Source organism: Hyla sarda, chromosome 2 (genome assembly GCF_029499605.1).
Source record: "Hyla sarda isolate aHylSar1 chromosome 2, aHylSar1.hap1, whole genome shotgun sequence".
NCBI classification, from domain to species: domain Eukaryota; kingdom Metazoa; phylum Chordata; class Amphibia; order Anura; family Hylidae; genus Hyla; species Hyla sarda.
In genome coordinates, this window is record NC_079190.1 from 406,985,733 (window position 1) to 407,005,837 (window position 20,105).

At 47.4% G+C, this 20,105-nt stretch overlaps 1 protein-coding gene across 6 annotated transcripts in view; it reads left to right on the forward strand.

The window, feature by feature from the left end:
- Window positions 1-15,669, forward strand: part of LOC130356822 (acetylserotonin O-methyltransferase-like) — a 77,644-nt gene extending 61,975 nt beyond the window's left edge. For 3 of the 6 annotated variants that reach the window (XM_056558806.1, XM_056558811.1, XM_056558807.1), the window contains 3 exons: window positions 2,131-2,271; window positions 4,897-5,019; window positions 14,917-15,669. In XM_056558806.1, coding sequence (XP_056414781.1) covers window positions 2,131-2,271; window positions 4,897-5,019; window positions 14,917-15,128 — 476 coding nt within the window. In that variant the 3' untranslated portion in view covers window positions 15,129-15,669. The remainder of the gene's footprint in view (window positions 1-2,130; window positions 2,272-4,896; window positions 5,020-14,916) is intronic. The other 3 variants (XM_056558810.1, XM_056558809.1, XM_056558808.1) reach the window with 2 other exon arrangements.
- The last annotated feature ends 4,436 nt before the right edge of the window (window positions 15,670-20,105 follow it).

Consider the following 20,105-nt stretch of genomic DNA (forward strand, 5'->3'; position numbering starts at 1 on the left):
TGGCCGGCTCTCCCTGTCAATCACAGGAGCAAGCTATGCTACACAGCATAACCCTGGTTCCCTTAGGGAACGCTGTACAGCTAAAGACAGGAACAGTGAGTGCTGTTACCAAGGAGGGCAGCTCCTGCAACCAGGGAGGACGCGTCTCAGGAGCATGGTGGGATAAGTTCCTAACGTTGCATTTTTAAAGGTGATACCTCTAATAGCCAAAATGGCACACGTTGACATGGAAAAGTAAAAAACCGCTGCCTTATTGGGTTTAGCTGGGTTATAGGGATGCACCGATATATCGGCGGCCGATACATATCGGCCGAAAATAGCTGTTTCGGGGAAATGCCGAAACAACAAAAAATGTGCCGATAATGACCCACCTCCCCTGCCCGCCCACAGCACAAGTTGCAAACACTGCCAGTGGCAGAGGCACTCGTGGGGGGTGCAGGGGGGGCCGGGCGCAACATCTGGGGGGGCGCGCTCTCTGGGATAGGAATACTTCTTTTTATGTGCCCGGGCCAGCTCCCTTGTGTGGCTGCAGGCGGGGGCCGACCAGAGCATATAAAATCTAATACTGTATACTAAAAACCAGGGGGCCTCCAGCTGTTGTGAAACTACAACTCCCAGCATGCCCGGACCGGCAAAGTCTGTCCGGGCATGCTGGGAGTTGTAGTTTCACAACAGCTGGAGGCCCCCTGGTTTTTAGTATACAGTATTAGTTTTTCGGGACATAAGGATGTCCGCCGGTCACTCACCATTCCCCGGCGTCCTCCTGCGATCCTCCTTCGGTCCCTCGCTTCTCCGCCTCTATGGTCATACGCACGGGACGTCACTGACGTCCCGTGCGTACAACCATAGAGACGCAGGATCGTCGCAGAAGAGCGCGCGCTGGCCGGGGCCTGGTAAGTGACCGCGTCATCTTCTTCAGTGTTCTGGTCACCGCTCCTCCGGTCCCGGGACCTACTGCTATGGTCCATAGGCCATAGCAGTAGATGTGACCCCGGGCCGGAGGAGCGGTGACCGGTTCACTATGGGGGCAGCAGTACAGACATACAGCCTCCAGCCATACACTGTATATGTCTGGAAGCTGTATGTCTGTGGGGTGGGGGGAAGCTACCTACTATTGTGGGGGAACTGCTGACCTAATGTGGGGGGGGGGAGCTGCCTACAAATGTGGGGGGAGCTGCCTAATATTGTTGGGGGGGAGCTGCCTACAAATGTGGGGGGAGCTGCCTAATATTGTGGGGGGGAGCTGCCTAATATTGTGGGGGGGAGCTGCCTAATATTGTGGGGGGAGCTGCCTAATATTGTGGGGGAACTGCTGACCTAACGTGGAGGGGAGCTGCCTACAAATGTGGGGGAGCTGCCTAATATTGTTGGGGGGAGCTGCCTACAAATGTGGGGGGGAGCTGCCTAATATTGTTGGGGGGAGCTGCCTAATATTGTGGGGGAAGCTGCCTAATATTGTGGGGGGAGCTGCCTAATATTGTGGGGGGAGCTGCCTAATATTGTGGGGGGAGCTGCCTAATATTGTTGGGGGGAGCTGCCTAATATTGTTGGGGGTGCTGCCTAATATTGTGGGGAACCTGCCTACTATTGTGGGGGAAATGCTGACCTAATGTGGGGGAGCTGCCTACTATTGTGGGGGAGCTGCCTACTATTGTGGGTGGAGCTGCCTATTAATGTGGGGGAACTCCCGACCTAATGTGGGGGAGCTGGCAATCTAATGTGGGGGAATCTAATCTAATGAGCGGAGCGCTGCATTTTACCAGAAGACGGGGAGAAGTCATTTTCGGTTTCGGTATCGGTTTCGGACGGACATTTTTTTTTAAATTTAGGTTTCGTTTCAGTTCTGAAATTTCCATTTCGGTGCACCTCTACTTATAACTATACATCTATTACATTCTTTTAGGGCTCCCAGTAGCCAAATGACACAAAATATTTTTGTGCACTTTTGGCTACTAGTAGTATGGCCTTATAGCTGTATGCTGCTGCCTTAACACTGATCAACTGACAGATTTGCCTTAAAACATAACATTTGTAAGATAAAGAAAAGCCTAATACGGTAGTCCTTTTATTGCATAGGAAATGATATTTGTTGCCAACAGTTTACACCGAACAACAAATTTTCTCTTATAGGATGTTCAGGGGGTCTTGCAAAACAATTTGTATCTACATATAAAGATTCAACAGTCACCATTATGGACCTGCCAAAGGTTGTGCAAACAGCTAAGAAACATTTTGTAACCGATAAAGAGCAGCAGATACATTTCTTTGAAGGTGAAGTATATAAAACCTTTATTTAGTAGCAAAGAACAGCAGTGCAGTTTTACTATTGCAAAAATGCTCACATTCTGGTGCCATTATTTGCCAAAAAAAAACTAGCCTACATGACTTGCATTATATTTGTGATGTGTTTTAGATGCATTTTTAACATATTTTTTGCATCTTGCTATTTTATTCTGTGGGTCAATACAATTACCTTAATACCCAACCTATATAGGCTTTATTTTACTACAAAAATTGTAACTTATTTTTTTATTTTTATTTTTTAAAGCAAATGCTTAAAATGCCCTGTTCTGACCTCTATAACTTTTTTTTTTATGTTTCTATATACAAGGCTGTATGAGGCTCACTTTGTGTACCATGATCAGTAGTTTTTATTAGCACCATTTATGTTTTACTTGGACTTTTTGTTACTTTTTTTTCAATAAATCTTTTTTTAAATATATGATTTAGCAAAAATTTAGCAATTCTGGTGTTTGTTTTTTTTTTTTTTTATATTTAAGCAATTTACCGGGATGATAAACATTACATTTTAACCCCTTCCTGCCCTAGGACATATGGATATGTCCAGGTTGCTAGCTAGTTAGCGCAAATGGATGTATGCATATGTCCTAGCGAACTCCTTCACAGCGCGTTGCGCTGCAGGAGATCACCGGCAGGACCCGGCTATCAATCACAGCTGGGGTCCCGCCGCAGCTGCGAGACCAGGATCGCGCATTTTTTACCCTTTATTTTGTGTAGTATAGTGTACTGTTTTTATGGTATATTCACAGGGGCAGGGTTTACAGTTAGTTTCCCTCTGGGAGTTTGAGCTGAAAAATTGCTGCAGCTCAAACTTCACGGGGTGGTGGTAGCGGTGGGGGGGTGGGGTGCAAACCTCCAGCTGTTGCAAAACTACAACTCCCAGAATGCACTGACAGACCATGCATGCTGGGAGTTGTAGTTTTGCCACAGCTGTAGGCATACTGGTGGGGAAACACTGAGTTAGGTTCATGCTGGGAGTTGTAGTTATACAAAAGCTGGAGGCACACGGGTTGGGAAACACTGAGTTAGGAAACAGACCCTTACTCAGTGTTTCCCAACTAGTGTGCCACTAGTTGTTGCAAAACTAAAGCTCCCAGCATGCACTGACAGCCGAATGGAATGCTGCGAGTTGTAGTTATGCAACAACTGGAGGAGAACAGTTTGGAGACCACTATGCCCTCCAGATGTTGCAAAATTACAATGCCCAGCATGCCTGACTGTCTGGGCATGCTGGGAATTATAGTTTTGCAACATCTGAAGGGCTATAGTTTGTATAGTGGTTATAGGGCCAGATATTACAGAACTACAATTCCCAGCATGCCTGGCCTGTCTGGGCATGCTGAGAGCTGTAGTTTAGCAATATCTAGAGGACAACAGTTTGGAGACCACTGCACAGTGGTCTCTAAACTGAGGCCCTCCAGATGTTGCAAAACTACAACTCCCAGCATGCCCAGACAGCCAAAGGCTGTCTAGGGATGCTGGGAGTTGTAGCTTTGCAACTTCTAGAAGGCCACAGTGAAGACCACTTACCAGCAATCTTCACTTCCACTCGCCATCTCCGCCGCTGCCTGCCGTCTCTGCTGCCACAGCCGCCTCCTAACTGCCGCAGCCTGCCGGTAAGCCGCCCAACTTGTCCCTCCCCCACCCTGCCCGTAGTTCCATGAACAGGCAGAGCGGGGGTTCTTAACCTTCATCCCCCCTCATCTGCGATTGATCGGTCAGTCCTGACCGACCATTCGCAGGGGATAGGAGGAGGTTGCACCCCTGCCACCTCACTCCTATCCTTCAGGGTGATCGGTGCGGTCTCAGACAGCACCAATCACCCTTATTTCCCAGGCCATCTGGTCACTGGAGACCTGATTGGCCCGGAAAAAACATGATTCACATCGATCGCCGTCATGGGGGGTCTCGGAACCACCCTAGGCATTGCCATGGGATGCCTGCTGAATGATTTCAGCAGGTATCCCGTTCCGATCACCGCACGGCGAGCGGCGTTGATCGGAAATATCAAGGGCATACAGATCTGCCCTTGGTCCTCAAGTATCGGGATACAAGGGCGTACCTGTATGCCCTTGGTCCCCAAAAATACATATATATATATATATATATATATATATATATATATATTATATATTTTTTTTCTGTGCAATGGTATTCCATAGCATAACATTGCTCAGTGATTCAGTTATATAGGCACTTGACTGATCCAGTCTGTCTGAGGCAGACTCTATCAGAAGAGCAACAATCCACTGCACAGAGGTAAGAAAGAGACCTTAGGCTGCCATCCTGACTCATCAGACCCCAGCAATCATGCTGCAGGGTTCCAATAAGAGCCCAAAACCCATCAGCAACTATCAATTTAGCCTTTAGATGCAGTCATTAGCATTAGTCACGTCATCATAAGCAGTGGGTCCCATCTACAGCTTCTGCGCTTACTTTTTATAAAGATCACACTGTGTGATGTAAATGTACGTCATGCCACTTTGGGTGCGGGTCACCATGATGTACATTCACATCATGGAACAAAAAGGGGTTCATCTATACCTATGTTGTCTGTATTTTGAAACTGACAATGTCTTTGCTTCTTTTTTAAAGGTGACTTCTTTAATGACCCTATTCCGGAGGCAGACCTATTTATTTTGGCCAGGATTATTCATGACTGGACAGAAGAAAAATGCATCGCACTGCTAAGAAAGATTTACCAGTCTTGTAGATCTGGTGAGTTTATAATCTGTAGGAAAATGATTGAATAGTTACAATTTCAAGCTCAGGTTTTAAAAGGAATTTCTGCTCAGGGCTTACATTCGTGCTCGTGGTTGCAACATTGGTTGAAGTTCTTTCATACTTGAGACTGCGCCTTACATACAAACCTGTACACCTATAATAAATGAGAAAGACTAATGAAGCGGTTGAGTTGTGCCCAAAACCATGTATGAGCGCACTCCTATAGAGGGCATGCCCTATAGTGAAATGTTAAAAATAAGGGCTGGTTGGGAGGCTTCCGAAAATGACTCGTACGCCCCGCCTGCATGGTGGTGGGGCGTTTTATAGTTGTGCCTCCATCATGGCTCCGCCTAGAGGTGCGGGGGGCGTGGGAATTCACGCCCCCTCGCACAAATTCATCCTTAACAGGCTTCCCACTTGTGCTCAGGGCTTACATTCGTGCTCGTGGTTACAACATTTGAATACAGATTATACATGAACACACATTGACTTACCAAGCGGTTGAAGTTCTTTCCTACTTGAGACTGCACCTTACATACAAACCTGTACACCTATAATAAATGAGATAGACTAACGAAGCGTTTGAGTTGTGCCCAAAACCGCGTATGAGGGCAAAAAATCAAGAAGTAGAATTAATTACATTATTCCTAACCATGATGACCAAAGCCACACACTAGTCATATCTATCTCCCCTAACTGTACAAACTGAACTAGAGAAACAAAGAGAGTTATGCCTGCTGGCTAGCAACCACAAGAGGCAGTGCTTGATGCTGCGAAGCCATGGTAGTCATGCCTACTACGAATGGCCCGACACTGGAAACGGGACCTGACTACGTACTAGCTGACTCATGCATGTTGACATACTTACTGTGCCATTGCAGAAAGGGGAAACCAATAAAGCTTGTCAGGCATGACGTGTCCTCCACTCCCTGCTAAATAAGTGGCAAAAATGTCACTGTTAGTTTGTGACGCACAACCTAACTATGTGACAGACCCTCGGTAGATTTTGACGTTTAAACGCCCTCATGCCTGTAGATGTGACAGGTCTTTGCATAGACGTTTTGTCTGTGACGAGACAAACCTAATTCGAACCTCGTGCCTGTAGGTGTGACAGGTCTTGAGTAACCCTTGTGTCTGTGGATGTGACAGATGTTTGTGTGATGCTGACATGCGTGGACAAGACAGGTTGAATCGAGACAATGACCACTTGTGCGTCGTGAAATTTATAAACTCTATTACTCATGTAAGGGAGACCTTGACTATGCTGTCAATCCCCTGCAGACGTGGCAGGAGATGATGGTGTGGAACCCCTAAGTATCATGGTGTCATTGCTCTGAAGACGTGTGTCACGATGCCGGCTGGCAGGTAGTGGACCCTCTGTGCCAGAGAGGGATTGGCGTGGACCGTGCTAGTGGACCGGTTCTAAGCCACTACTGGTTTTCACCAGAGCCCGCCGCAAAGCGGGATGGTCTTGCTGCGGCGGTAGTGACCAGGTCGTATCCACTAGCAACGGCTCACCTCTCTGGCTGCTGAAGATAGGCGCGGTACAAGGGAGTAGGCAGAAGCAAGGTCGGACGTAGCAGAAGGTCGGGGCAGGCAGCAAGGATCGTAGTCAGGGGCAACGGCAGAAGGTCTGGAAACACAGGCAAGGAACACACAAGGAACGCTTTCACTGGCACTAAGGCAACAAGATCCGGCAAGGGAGTGCAAGGGAAGTGAGGTAATATAGGGAAGTGCACAGGTGAAAACCCTAATTGGAACCACTGCGCCAATCAGCGGCGCAGTGGCCCTTTAAATCGCAGAGACCCGGCGCGCGCGCGCCCTAGGGAGCGGGGCCGCGCGCGCCGGGACAGAACAGACGGGGAGCGAGTCAGGTAGGGGAGCCGGGGTGCGCATCGCGAGCGGGCGCTACCCGCATCGCGAATCGCATCCCGGCTGGCAGCAGGATCGCAGCGCCCCGGGTCAGAGGACGTGACCGGAGCGCTGCAGCGGAGGGAGTGAAGCGAGCGCTCCGGGGAGGAGCGGGGACCCGGAGCGCTCGGCGTAACAGTACCCCCCCCCTTGGGTCTCCCCCTCTTCTTGGAGCCTGAGAACCTGAGGAGCAGACTTTTGTCAAGGATGTTGTCCTCAGGTTCCCAGGATCTCTCTTCAGGACCACAACCCTCCCAGTCTACTAAAAAAAAATTTTTCCCTCTGACCTTTTTGGCAGCCAAAATTTCCTTGACCGAGAAGACGTCCGAGGAGCCGGAAACAGGAGTGGGAGGAACAGATTTGGGAGAAAAACGGTTGAGGATGAGTGGTTTGAGAAGAGAGACGTGAAAGGCATTAGGGATACGAAGAGAAGGAGGAAGAAGAAGTTTATAAGAGACAGGATTAATTTGACACAAAATTTTGAAAGGACCAAGATAGCGTGGTCCCAACTTGTAGCTAGGGACACGGAAGCGGACATATTTAGCGGAGAGCCATACCTTGTCTCCAGGGGAAAAAACGGGGGGAGCTCTTCTTTTCTTATCCGCGAACCTCTTCATGCGTGAAGAAGCCTGTAAGAGAGAATTTTGGGTCTCTCTCCATATAATGGAAAGGTCACGAGAAATTTCATCCACAGCGGGCAGACCAGAGGGCAAGGGGGTAGGGAGGGGGGGAAGAGGGTGACGGCCGTACACCACGAAAAATGGGGATTTGGAGGAAGATTCAGAGACCCTGAAGTTATACGAAAATTCGGCCCATGGAAGGAGATCTGCCCAGTCATCCTGGCGGGAGGAAACAAAATGTCGCAAATAATCACCCAGGATCTGGTTAATTCTTTCTACTTGTCCATTGGACTGGGGATGATATGCAGAGGAAAAATTTAATTTAATCTTGAGTTGTTTACAGAGAGCCCTCCAGAATTTAGACACGAATTGGACCCCTCTATCCGAGACAATCTGCGTAGGCAACCCGTGAAGACGAAAAATGTGTACAAAAAATTGTTTAGCCAACTGAGGCGCAGAAGGAAGACCAGGAAGAGGGATGAAATGTGCCATTTTGGAGAATCGATCAACGACCACCCAAATAACGGTGTTGCCACGGGAAGGGGGTAAATCAGTAATAAAATCCATACCAATCAGAGACCAAGGCTGTTCGGGGACAGGCAGAGGATGAAGAAAACCAGCGGGCTTCTGGCGAGGAGTCTTATCCCGGGCACAGATAGTGCAGGCTCGCACAAAGTCCCCAACATCCGTCTCCAGAGTCGGCCACCAATAGAAGCGGGAGATGAGTTGCACAGATTTCTTGATGCCCGCATGACCTGCGAGATGGGAGGAGTGACCCCATTTGAGGATTCCGAGGCGTTGGCGTGGAGAAACAAAGGTCTTTCCTGGAGGAGTCTGCCTGATGGAGGCAGGAGAAGTGGAGATCAGGCAGTCAGGTGGAATGATGTGTTGCGGAGGGAGATCAACTTCTGAGGCATCCGAGGAACGAGAGAGAGCATCGGCCCTAATGTTCTTATCGGCAGGACGAAAGTGAATCTCAAAATTAAATCGGGCAAAGAACAGAGACCACCGGGCCTGGCGAGGATTCAGCCGTTGGGCCGACTGGAGGTAGGAGAGGTTCTTGTGGTCGGTGTAGATAATAACAGGAAATCTTGATCCCTCCAGCAGATGCCTCCATTCCTCAAGTGCTAATTTAATGGCTAGAAGCTCTCGATCCCCGATGGAGTAGTTCCTCTCCGCTGGAGAGAAGGTCCTAGAGAAAAAACCACAAGTGACAGCATGCCCGGAAGGATTTTTTTGTAGAAGAACAGCTCCAGCTCCTACTGAGGAGGCATCAACCTCCAATAGGAAGGGTTTGGAAGGGTCAGGTCTGGAGAGCACGGGAGCCGAAGAAAAGGCAGACTTGAGTCGTTTAAAGGAGTCTTCTGCTTGAGGAGGCCAGGACTTGGGATCAGCATTTTTCTTGGTTAAAGCCACGATAGGAGCCACAATGGTAGAAAAATGTGGAATAAATTGCCTGTAATAATTGGCGAACCCCAAAAAGCGTTGGATAGCACGGAGTCCGGAGGGGCGTGGCCAATTTAAGACGGCAGAGAGTTTGTCTGGATCCATCTGTAGTCCCTGGCCAGAGACCAAATATCCTAAAAAAGGAAGAGATTGGCATTCAAACAGACATTTCTCAATTTTGGCATAGAGTTGGTTGTCACGAAGTCTCTGAAGAACCATACGGACATGCTGGCGGTGTTCTTCTAGATTGGCAGAAAAAATTAGGATATCGTCCAGATATACCACAACACAGGAGTATAACAGATCACGAAAAATTTCATTGACAAAGTCTTGGAAGACGGCAGGGGCATTGCACAGTCCAAAGGGCATGACCAGATACTCAAAGTGTCCATCTCTGGTGTTAAATGCCGTTTTCCACTCGTCCCCCTCTCTGATGCGGATGAGGTTATAGGCGCCTCTTAAGTCCAATTTAGTGAAGATGTGGGCACCTTGGAGGCGATCAAAGAGTTCAGAGATGAGGGGTAAGGGGTAGCGGTTCTTAACCGTGATTTTATTAAGACCGCGGTAGTCAATGCAAGGACGTAGGGAGCCATCTTTTTTGGACACAAAGAAAAATCCGGCTCCGGCAGGAGAGGAGGATTTACGGATAAAGCCCTTTTTTAGATTCTCCTGGACGTATTCGGACATGGCAAGAGTCTCTGGGGCAGAGAGAGGATAAATTCTGCCCCGGGGTGGAGTAGTACCCGGGAGGAGGTCGATAGGGCAATCATAAGGCCTGTGAGGAGGTAGAGTCTCAGCTTGTTTTTTGCAGAAAACATCCGCGAAGTCCATATAGGCCTTAGGGAGACCGGTTACTGGAGGAACCACAGAGTTACGGCAAGGGTTACTGGGAACCGGTTTTAGACAGTTCTTGGAACAAGAGGACCCCCAACTCTTGATCTCCCCAGTGGACCAATCCAGGGTTGGGGAATGAAGTTGAAGCCAGGGAAGTCCAAGGAGAATCTCCGAGGTGCAATTGGGGAGGACCAAAAGTTCAATCCTCTCATGATGAGATCCGATGCTCATAAGAAGGGGCTCCGTGCGGAAACGTATGGTACAGTCCAATCTTTCATTATTTACACAATTGATGTAGAGGGGTCTGGCGAGACTGGTCACTGGGATGTTGAACCTGTTGACGAGAGAGGCCAAAATAAAATTTCCTGCAGATCCAGAGTCCAAGAAGGCCACTGTAGAGAAGGAGAAGGCAGAGGCAGACATCCGCACAGGCACAGTAAGACGTGGAGAAGCAGAGTAGACATCAAGGACTGTCTCACCCTTGTGCGGAGTCAGCGTACGTCTTTCCAGGCGGGGAGGACGGATAGGACAATCCCTCAGGAAGTGTTCGGTACTAGCACAGTACAGGCAGAGGTTCTCCATACGGCGTCGTGTCCTCTCTTGAGGTGTCAGGCGAGACCGGTCGACCTGCATAGCCTCCACGGCGGGAGGCACAGGAACAGATTGCAGGGGACCAGAGGAGAGAGGAGCCGAGGAGACGAAACGCCTCGTGCGAACAGAGTCCATATCTTGGCGGAGTTCCTGACGCCTTTCAGAAAAACGCATGTCAATGCGAGTGGCTAGGTGAATAAGTTCATGTAGATTAGCAGGAATTTCTCGTGCGGCCAGAACATCTTTAATGTTGCTGGATAGGCCTTTTTTGAAGGTCGCGCAGAGGGCCTCATTATTCCAGGACAATTCTGAAGCAAGTGTACGGAATTGTACGGCATACTCGCCAACGGAAGAATTACCCTGGACCAGGTTCAACAGGGCAGTCTCAGCAGAAGAGGCTCGGGCAGGTTCCTCAAAGACACTTCGGATTTCCGAGAAGAAGGAGTGTACAGAGGCAGTGACGGGGTCATTGCGGTCCCAGAGCGGTGTGGCCCATGACAGGGCTTTTCCGGACAGAAGACTGACTACGAAAGCCACCTTAGACCTTTCAGTGGGAAACAGGTCCGACATCATCTCCAGATGCAGGGAACATTGGGAAAGAAAGCCACGGCAAAACTTAGAGTCCCCATCAAATTTATCCGGCAAGGATAAGCGTATCCCAGGAGCGGCCACTCGCTGCGGAGGAGGTGCAGGAGCTGGCGGAGGAGATGACTGCTGAAGCTGTGGTAGCAACTGTTGTAGCATAACGGTCAGTTGAGACAGCTGTTGGCCTTGTTGCGCTATCTGTTGTGACTGCTGGGCGACCACCGTGGTGAGGTCAGCGACAACTGGCAGAGGAACTTCAGCGGGATCCATGGCCGGATCTACTGTCACGATGCCGGCTGGCAGGTAGTGGACCCTCTGTGCCAGAGAGGGATTGGCGTGGACCGTGCTAGTGGACCGGTTCTAAGCCACTACTGGTTTTCACCAGAGCCCGCCGCAAAGCGGGATGGTCTTGCTGCGGCGGTAGTGACCAGGTCGTATCCACTAGCAACGGCTCACCTCTCTGGCTGCTGAAGATAGGCGCGGTACAAGGGAGTAGGCAGAAGCAAGGTCGGACGTAGCAGAAGGTCGGGGCAGGCAGCAAGGATCGTAGTCAGGGGCAACGGCAGAAGGTCTGGAAACACAGGCAAGGAACACACAAGGAACGCTTTCACTGGCACTAAGGCAACAAGATCCGGCAAGGGAGTGCAAGGGAAGTGAGGTAATATAGGGAAGTGCACAGGTGAAAACCCTAATTGGAACCACTGCGCCAATCAGCGGCGCAGTGGCCCTTTAAATCGCAGAGACCCGGCGCGCGCGCGCCCTAGGGAGCGGGGCCGCGCGCGCCGGGACAGAACAGACGGGGAGCGAGTCAGGTAGGGGAGCCGGGGTGCGCATCGCGAGCGGGCGCTACCCGCATCGCGAATCGCATCCCGGCTGGCAGCAGGATCGCAGCGCCCCGGGTCAGAGGACGTGACCGGAGCGCTGCAGCGGAGGGAGTGAAGCGAGCGCTCCGGGGAGGAGCGGGGACCCGGAGCGCTCGGCGTAACAACGTGTCAGTAACAACAACTAAGTATTGCATCCCCCTGCAGACGTGGCAGGCATGACGGGTCTACAACTACCTATGTGTCATGATGTAGTTGCTCTGAAGACGTGTCAGTAACAACTATGCAGTGCATCCCCCTGCGGACGTGACAGGCATGACGGGTATACAACTACCTATGTGTCATGATGTTACTCTGAAGACGTGTCAGTAACAACTATGCAGTGCATCCCCCTGCAGGCGTGGCAGGCATGACGGGTATACAAAACCACCTATGAATCGTGAGGTTGTTGCTCTGAAGACATGTCAGTAACAACTACTAAGCAGTGTCTCCTCTTGCAGACGTGGCAGGTATGACAACCACCTATGTGTCGTGACATTGTTATTTTGAAGACATGTCATTATGCATAAGAATATGTCAGTGACAATGACTATTGTGCATGCCCTTGGACAAGTTGAAAGGTAACTAGTGAGTGTATGACGAGATACGGACACTTAAACTGTGACTATGTGCAGTTACTATGGTAACGTATGTGAATCATGTCAGCTACGGTAACCAATAGCTGGTACATCAGCTGTAGTGCAGAGCAAAATAAGCGTAGTGAAACTAATGTGTGCATGGTATGTTATCTATGGTAGTGAGAGCTTGTGACAACACTATGTGGATGAAGATGATAAGAAGCCGTCTCGTATATGCTGACTTGTAGCAGTGTACGCGAGTAATGGAATGTAACAACATGACATTGATTACTACTATACAGTACGCTAAGGACAAGTGTTATAATAACTATGGTCATGCATAACACCAACTAACTTAGTGAATATACAACATGCGTGCTATGAGCCTATACACAGTGTGACTGGAGAATGCTGTAAAATGTGCTTATATTCTATAGGTATGTTAGTGTAAAACAATATACAGCAGTTTGCTATATACCGGGAAACACAACGTAATAACCAATACTACAAGCGTATGTACCGTAGAATGCTACAAGCGTATGTTCAGTGAAAACACAACGTGTGTAAGTGTAATGGCCCAGACGTATGTGCAGAGTTTGTGGTTTGTGACTGTACCGTACAAGCAATGAACATCTCAACAGTATGAAGCTATGAACATATGTGTAGTGTACACCGTGTGAAGCTATGCGTGTATGAACAGTATGAGCTATGAGCATGTGTACGATAACACAATATGAAGCTAGACACAACAATTATGTGCGTACGTCCCATATAGCTACACGAGCGTATGAAATGGAAGGCACATGTGAGTGCAATACGGCAACGATGAGCACCTAAGTGGTGCTAGTGGTATGAGCGTTCAACCCTATGACTGTACTTGTTGTATGTGACGCAATGAGCGTATGTACTATATACAATACTGACCGTGCCTGCAGTATATGACACTATGAGCGTATCTACTGTTATACAATGATGTGACCGTACCCACTGCACATAGCACTGTGAGCGTGTGTACTGCATGCCATGCTGTAACTCTACCTACTGCATATGACCCTAAGAGCGCATGTACTGTATCCAACACTGGCCATACCTGCTGCATATGACACTATGATCGTGCGTACTGTGTACAACAATAACTGTATGTACTGTGTATGATACTATGAGCGTATGTATTACATACTACACTGTAACTGTACCTACTGCATATGCCACTGTGAGCATATGTACTGCATACTGTACTGTAACTGTACCTACTGCACATAACACCATAAGCATATGTGCTGTACACTGTACAGCACTGAACTGCACCCCTTGCATGAAACACTATAAGCGTATGTACTGTATGCAATGCACAGAAAGTCCATAGATTTGGTAAGCTCACATTGAGAGACATGAAAGTTATCCCCTATGCTCAAAAGCACAAAGCTTACAGTTGTTATCTTTAGATAATAATGGGTATATTTTATTAAGAATACTATTATACATAGCTTAAAGCGTACCTGTTAGATCCCACAAACAAAAATATGCTACGCAGTACCTAATCCTGTCCATGTACATCTTTTTTTTATGCTTCTATCAGCTATATTTCTATATTTTATGCTTCTATCACCTCTTTTTATTAGCTCACAGTGGGGACATGTCCCACACTTATGGTGGTGGGAGGTGATTGGTGTGTCTGCTCATGTAGCCTTGTCCATGAGTCATCTCTTGTCTATGACTCATGGACAAGCTGATGATGCTGCAGGACTGGTTTGTGTCCCAGTAGGTATGTTTTCTGGAGAGAAGAGGATGATCCAGCGTTCAGGTAAAATCTCCAGCTTTATTGAAATCTTTTAAAAGCAGAATTCACTCCATAGTGCACAGAACAAGGTCAACGTGTTTCGAGCAGATTACCGCTCTTTATCACAGATGTCTGCGATAAAGAGCGGTGGTCCCCTTGAAACGCATCCAGATAACTTTGTTCGGTGCACTATGGAGTGAATTCTGCTTATAAAAGATTTCAGTAAAGCTTGAGATTTTACCTGAATTCTGGATCTTCCTCTTCTTTCTTGATTCTACACATACCAAGCCAGTACGGGTCCGTGCAGAGAGGTGTTATGGGAGGTGAGCTGACTTCTCTCTTACCTGATGTTTTCTGGAGCCATTTTCTTTATTAAATAAAAAAAAAATGTAAACAACCATATTACAAAGGGTCTTTAATTTTCATCATTAACAACATATAAAAGGTTTTTGGATCTGACAGTGCCCATTTAAAGGGAATCTGTCATCAGCCATGGATCAGCAAATGGTTCCATTGTCATCAGCATCACCAGCACTGCAGGTCTACAGTATACCTATAGGTTAGTGCAGTGATGCTGATGATAGATTCCCTTTAATACATTTAAAGTGATTTATTGTCAGACCCAGAGAAGAAAATCAGAAATGTCAAATATTTCTAATGACTGACACTGTGTTTCTCTTGGTAAGGAGGTGGAGTGCTGATTGTTGAAGCCCTTTTAAATGAAGACAAAAGTGGCCCAGTAATTTCCCAGCTGTTCTCACTGAACATGTTGGTCCAGACAGAAGGCAAGGAACGGACGCCATCTGAATATACGAAGCTCCTTACAGACTCTGGCTTCAGGGACATTGAAGTCAAAGCAACTGGAAAGATATATGATGCAATACTGGGAAGGAAGTAGGGATAAATGTAATTTTCTTATGGAACTGACTGCAATTTATTACAAATGAGTGGTTTATTGTGTTAATTCTCTATGAATATTAGTAGTACATTTTATCCTTTCATGCATTTTTTTGTACTGAAACATAAATTTAAATATTGTAACGTGTCTGTCTGGTAATAAAACAAATGGATAGAATCCTTCAGATGTTTCAAAGAAAATATCCAGTAGATGTCACCAGTGTTTAAATTTTTAGATTTTATGTAGCTGTTTTGTGTGATAGATAGACAGACATGAAGTACATTCTAGGTTTGCAATAATGTGTAATGCTGTAGAAACAATTTGTAAGCACATGTAAGATAAAATTGTGTTGGTACTGTCCCTTCCTATTAATTTACATCCTGAAAGAATTGGTTCTAAGTGTCGTCTCATGACATACAACCTCTTTCATATTGGTGTTCTAATGGTTATCTGATTTTAGGGCAGGTTAGGGCTGAACAGCTATATTCAATCTTACAGGGGTACTCTGCCCCAAAGGAGAGAGGATAAGATGTCTGATCGTGGGGGGGGGGGGCGATGGGCAGCCGCTGGGACCCCCATAATCTCACTGCATTCTGAACATTTATACTATTGTGGCATTTGATAAAATTATATACCAGCTTCAGCCCACCTACCCAATTCTGAAGCAGCTGTTGTCCCATGCATCATTTTTAAATATATCTAGAAATGAAGGCGTTTCTCATGGCATTCCCAGCAGACATGTTAATATTCGCTCTACACTCATGTGAGCCGCCTGCAGCTATATGTGGAGATTTTGCCAACTGCACCTGTCTGCTTCGACCAGGGGTCTCAAACTGTGGCCCTCCAGGTGTTGCAAACTTTTAACTCCCAGTATGCCTAGACAACCACTGGCTGCAGCCAACTGCCATTAGCTGCAGCCAACGGCTGTTCAGGCATTCTGGGTTTTAACGTTTTGAAACATCTGGAGGACCACCAGTTTGAGACCCCTGGCTTCTACCCTGGGATATTGCCTGGCATCTTTAATGTCTAAAAAGCCCCCCCAAGAAGAGAGGTGTTCAGACATGCTTCCCCTCTCAACTGCCAGTAGGGCACGGTCCTTAGAACCGGAGCTTGTTACCCTCCTGTGACTCTCCTACTCCCGCCTTGAGTTTACTGCGCTCCCCTCATGTTTCTGGCCTGCCACTTTTAGTGTGGACTACAAAATTATCCAATAATATGTTTTTAGTGGAAGCCAATCTTAGATGGCACATTGTTCTGCATCTAAGGGTAAAATTAATCCCTACAAATTCCCCCTTATGCTTCTGGAACCATGGTGTACATGGTACACCCTTCCATGTATAGTAGGAATGCCCTAAAGTTAAGTAATTTTTGGAGGTGGAAAATCAATATGCTATACTGTCTTACATAAGTTAATATCATCCTATCTCCTACTTAAGCTTTGTTAAATGAAAAGATTTCTAGTGTGTTCAAGCATGTTCAAAGAAAGGTTTGCCTTTTTTTTTATTTTTAATGGCGAAAAGTGCAATAGCGATTTCTTGAAAGAAAGAGTTTGTCCCCCTAGACCTAGTACACAGTACTAGCTGCTTGACCGTCTCAGATGATGCCTTAACCCCTTAAGGACCACGGGTTTTTTTCATTTTTGCACTTTCGTTTTTTCCCCCTCACCTTTTAAAAATCATAACGCTTTCAATTTCCCACCTACTGACCCATATGAGGTCTTGTTTTTGCGCCAACAATTTTACTTTGTAATGACATCCATAGCTTCACCACAAAGTCTACGGAAAAAAACAGAAAAAAAATATTTGTGGAGCAAAATTTTAAAATTAAATGTCATTTTGTATCTTTTGGGGGCTTCCAATTCTATGCAGAGGACTTTTCAGTAAAAATGACTTATCTTGATTCTGTAGGTCCATACGATTAAAAGGATACACAACTTATATAGGTTTGATTTTGTTTTACTTCTGTTAAAAAATTATTACTTTTTGCTTGAAAATTTGTATATTTAGAAATGTCCTCTTCTGACCCTGATAACTTTTTTATTTTTCCCTATACGGGGATGTGTGATGGCTAATTTTTTACGCAATTTTGGACTTTGGTATTTTTTTTTTTATGTAAATGCCATTGACCCTCCAGTTTTATAAACATTATATTTTTATAGTTCGGACATTTACGCATGCTGCAATACCATATATGTTTATTTTTATTATGTTTACATACTTTTTATATGAAATTTGGGAAATGGGGGGTGATTTAAACTTTTAATATGGAAAGGATTAATGGGTGTTTTTTAAACTTTTATTAAACTTTTTTTTTTACACTTTTAGTAGGAATCATTAGATTCCTCTTACAGATCAATGTAGTTCCATAGAACTACATTGATTTGTGTGCTTTTCGCTCTATTGATAAAGCCTGGTCCAGCCAGCCTCTATCTGTCACGGCCGGCGCCGTGTCCCGGTGCCCTGCGCGGGGCCGCCTGCGGCTTCTCCCCCGCTCCTGTGTGCCCGTGCTTCGGCGTTCACCTCCCCGCCGCTTACCTTCCTCCTTTGGTGGTTCTCCCTGGGTCACCCGCGCCCCGCTCGCACGGGAGCCGCGTCCTTGGGCTTGTCTCGGCGCGTCTCCCGTGTACCCTCCTGCAGTGCTGGTGCACGCGCGTTTCTCCCCCAGGGCGCCGCGCACCACTCTGTGAGATTTAAAGGGGCAGTGCGCATTTCATTTGTCACCTGGGTGGTCCCACCTTATTTAAGCATGTTATTTCACATGTTCCCTGCCGGATCTTTGTGCTATTGCCCTAGAGAAAGCGTACTACTTCTGTTCTGACTACCTGTGCTACCTGACCTATAGCTACGTCCCTGACTTCGTACCTGTGCCGCCAGCCCTTGACCTACTGTTACGTCCCTGACTACGCACCCTGTCTCCTGCCTCAGACCTTAGGCTGACCCTGACCACGACTTACCACCTGCCCGGCCGGTTGCCCGCTTCCTACCTCCCGGCGACTCCTCTCTGTGCCAAGTTCCACCTAGGCTGCCCGCGTGGTCGAGTCGTGCCAGCGGAAGCGATCTGGACGTCGCATGCCGCAGCAAGTCCATTCTGCTTTGCGGCGGGCTCTGGTGAAGACCAGCGGCGTCTTAGATTCCTCTCCCTGGTTTGGCTCTCTACACCTGCCACGCGGTGCCCAGCGGATCCACCTCCTGTCCTCTCCGATGAATGTCACACTATCAATTATGGAGCCGTCGAAGCAACAGGATAAGAGTTAAGCCCTCCTGCCACCTCAGAAGTGGATCGCTCCCCCGAGATCGCATTGCAGAGGGGATAATCCACCCCACCACACTGGACCACTAGGGACTGTTTAAAGGCCCCTTTAGATGCCACTGTCAGCTTCGACAGCTGCAATCTAAAGGGTTAATAGCTGCCCGTGGCGATCGTCGCATGGCAGCTATTAATGACGCCCCTTAGCCACAAGAATCAGTCAGGAGGCCGCACCATACACTGTTAATGGCACAAGGACGTGTATACACATCCTTGGTCGTTAACAGGTTAAGATGGTCATAACCTAAGATAACAGGGCAAAACAAAGAAGGCACATGCGGGATTAGTAAAGAGAATATATATATCTTAAAAAGTCCATTTTCAGAAATGTATGCACGTTGGAAATATGTTTATTTTATCATAATGCATCCATTTAGACCTATTTATCTTTGTAGTAAAACCTCTTTAAAGGGAAACAAACAGCTGGTTTACAAGCACAAAGCCAATACACAAGGTTATAGTGTGTGGGTGCATCAAATTAAAATCATGTATTAATCACCGGAATTGGTGCCACCATTCCAGAGATATACAATGTATTAGCCCATGCTAATGTATAAGGCATACCCAGCATCCCTGCCTCCTTTCCCTCTGGTCTCATGATGGGCCAGTGTGAGGTGTGTCCTATGCAAGTTTGTGTCCACTCCTCCCCTCAGCTGTCCAGAAATTTCCGAACATACAGCGAGGGGAGGGGAATGGCAGAGCGGTGCAGGACGCAACTCTGCACCTCCCTTAGGAGGACGTAGATTTTCACAGCCCCACTCCTGGACGTAGATTTTCAAAGCTGTGAAAATCTACATCCAGGGGGCTGTAAAAATCTACTTGTGGTTGCATGACTTACGGAGCCATTGTGAAAATCAACTTCCAGGGGGCTGTGTGAGCGGGGCTGTGCACCTCCCTCAGGAGAAGAGGGATTCTCACAGTGAATACAGACCCCTGGACGTAGATTTTCACAGCTGTCAGAATCTGGAACCATGAGTGGGGCTGTGAGAATCTACGTCCTCCTGAAGGAGAGGCGAGGAGGGAACTGTGTATGGGACTGAGGGAGGTGCATAAATGCATCCTGCACAACTCTGCCTTCCCCAACGTAAAATTGCATAAGGCTCAGTTCTACACCTCACACTGGCATATTGGACCTGAGGAAAAGGAGGCAGGGATGCTGGGCATGCTGGGTCCTTTCTCCATTGCGCAATTCAGGCGATTAACATATTAGCAATGGATGCTAATACATTGTATATCTCCAGAAAAGTGGCACCCATCCGGGTAAGTAATACATGATTTTACTCTGGGAAGTAGTAGGGTGGTATTGATAAAGGGGCAACAGAGCTACTAAAGCAGTGCCATTGTCTTCAGCACTGAAAGACGGAAGTCACCCCATACAATGCTAATGCTGCAACTGTCAAAAGCAGAGCTTCAATAAAAATTTCCAAGGGCTATAGCAATTTTTATTGAGTTAAGGGGGTACTCCGCCCCTAGACATGTTATTCCCTATCCAAAGTATAGGGGATAACATATCTGATCGAGGGGGTCTGGCTGCTGGGATCCCTGCGAGTTCCACGCTGGTGTTGCGGTTTTACGGTCACAGAAGTCTGGGGCTTCCGTGATTGTGACGTCATGCCATGCCCCCTCAATTCATGTCTATGGGAGGGGGCGTGACGGCTAGCACACAGCCCT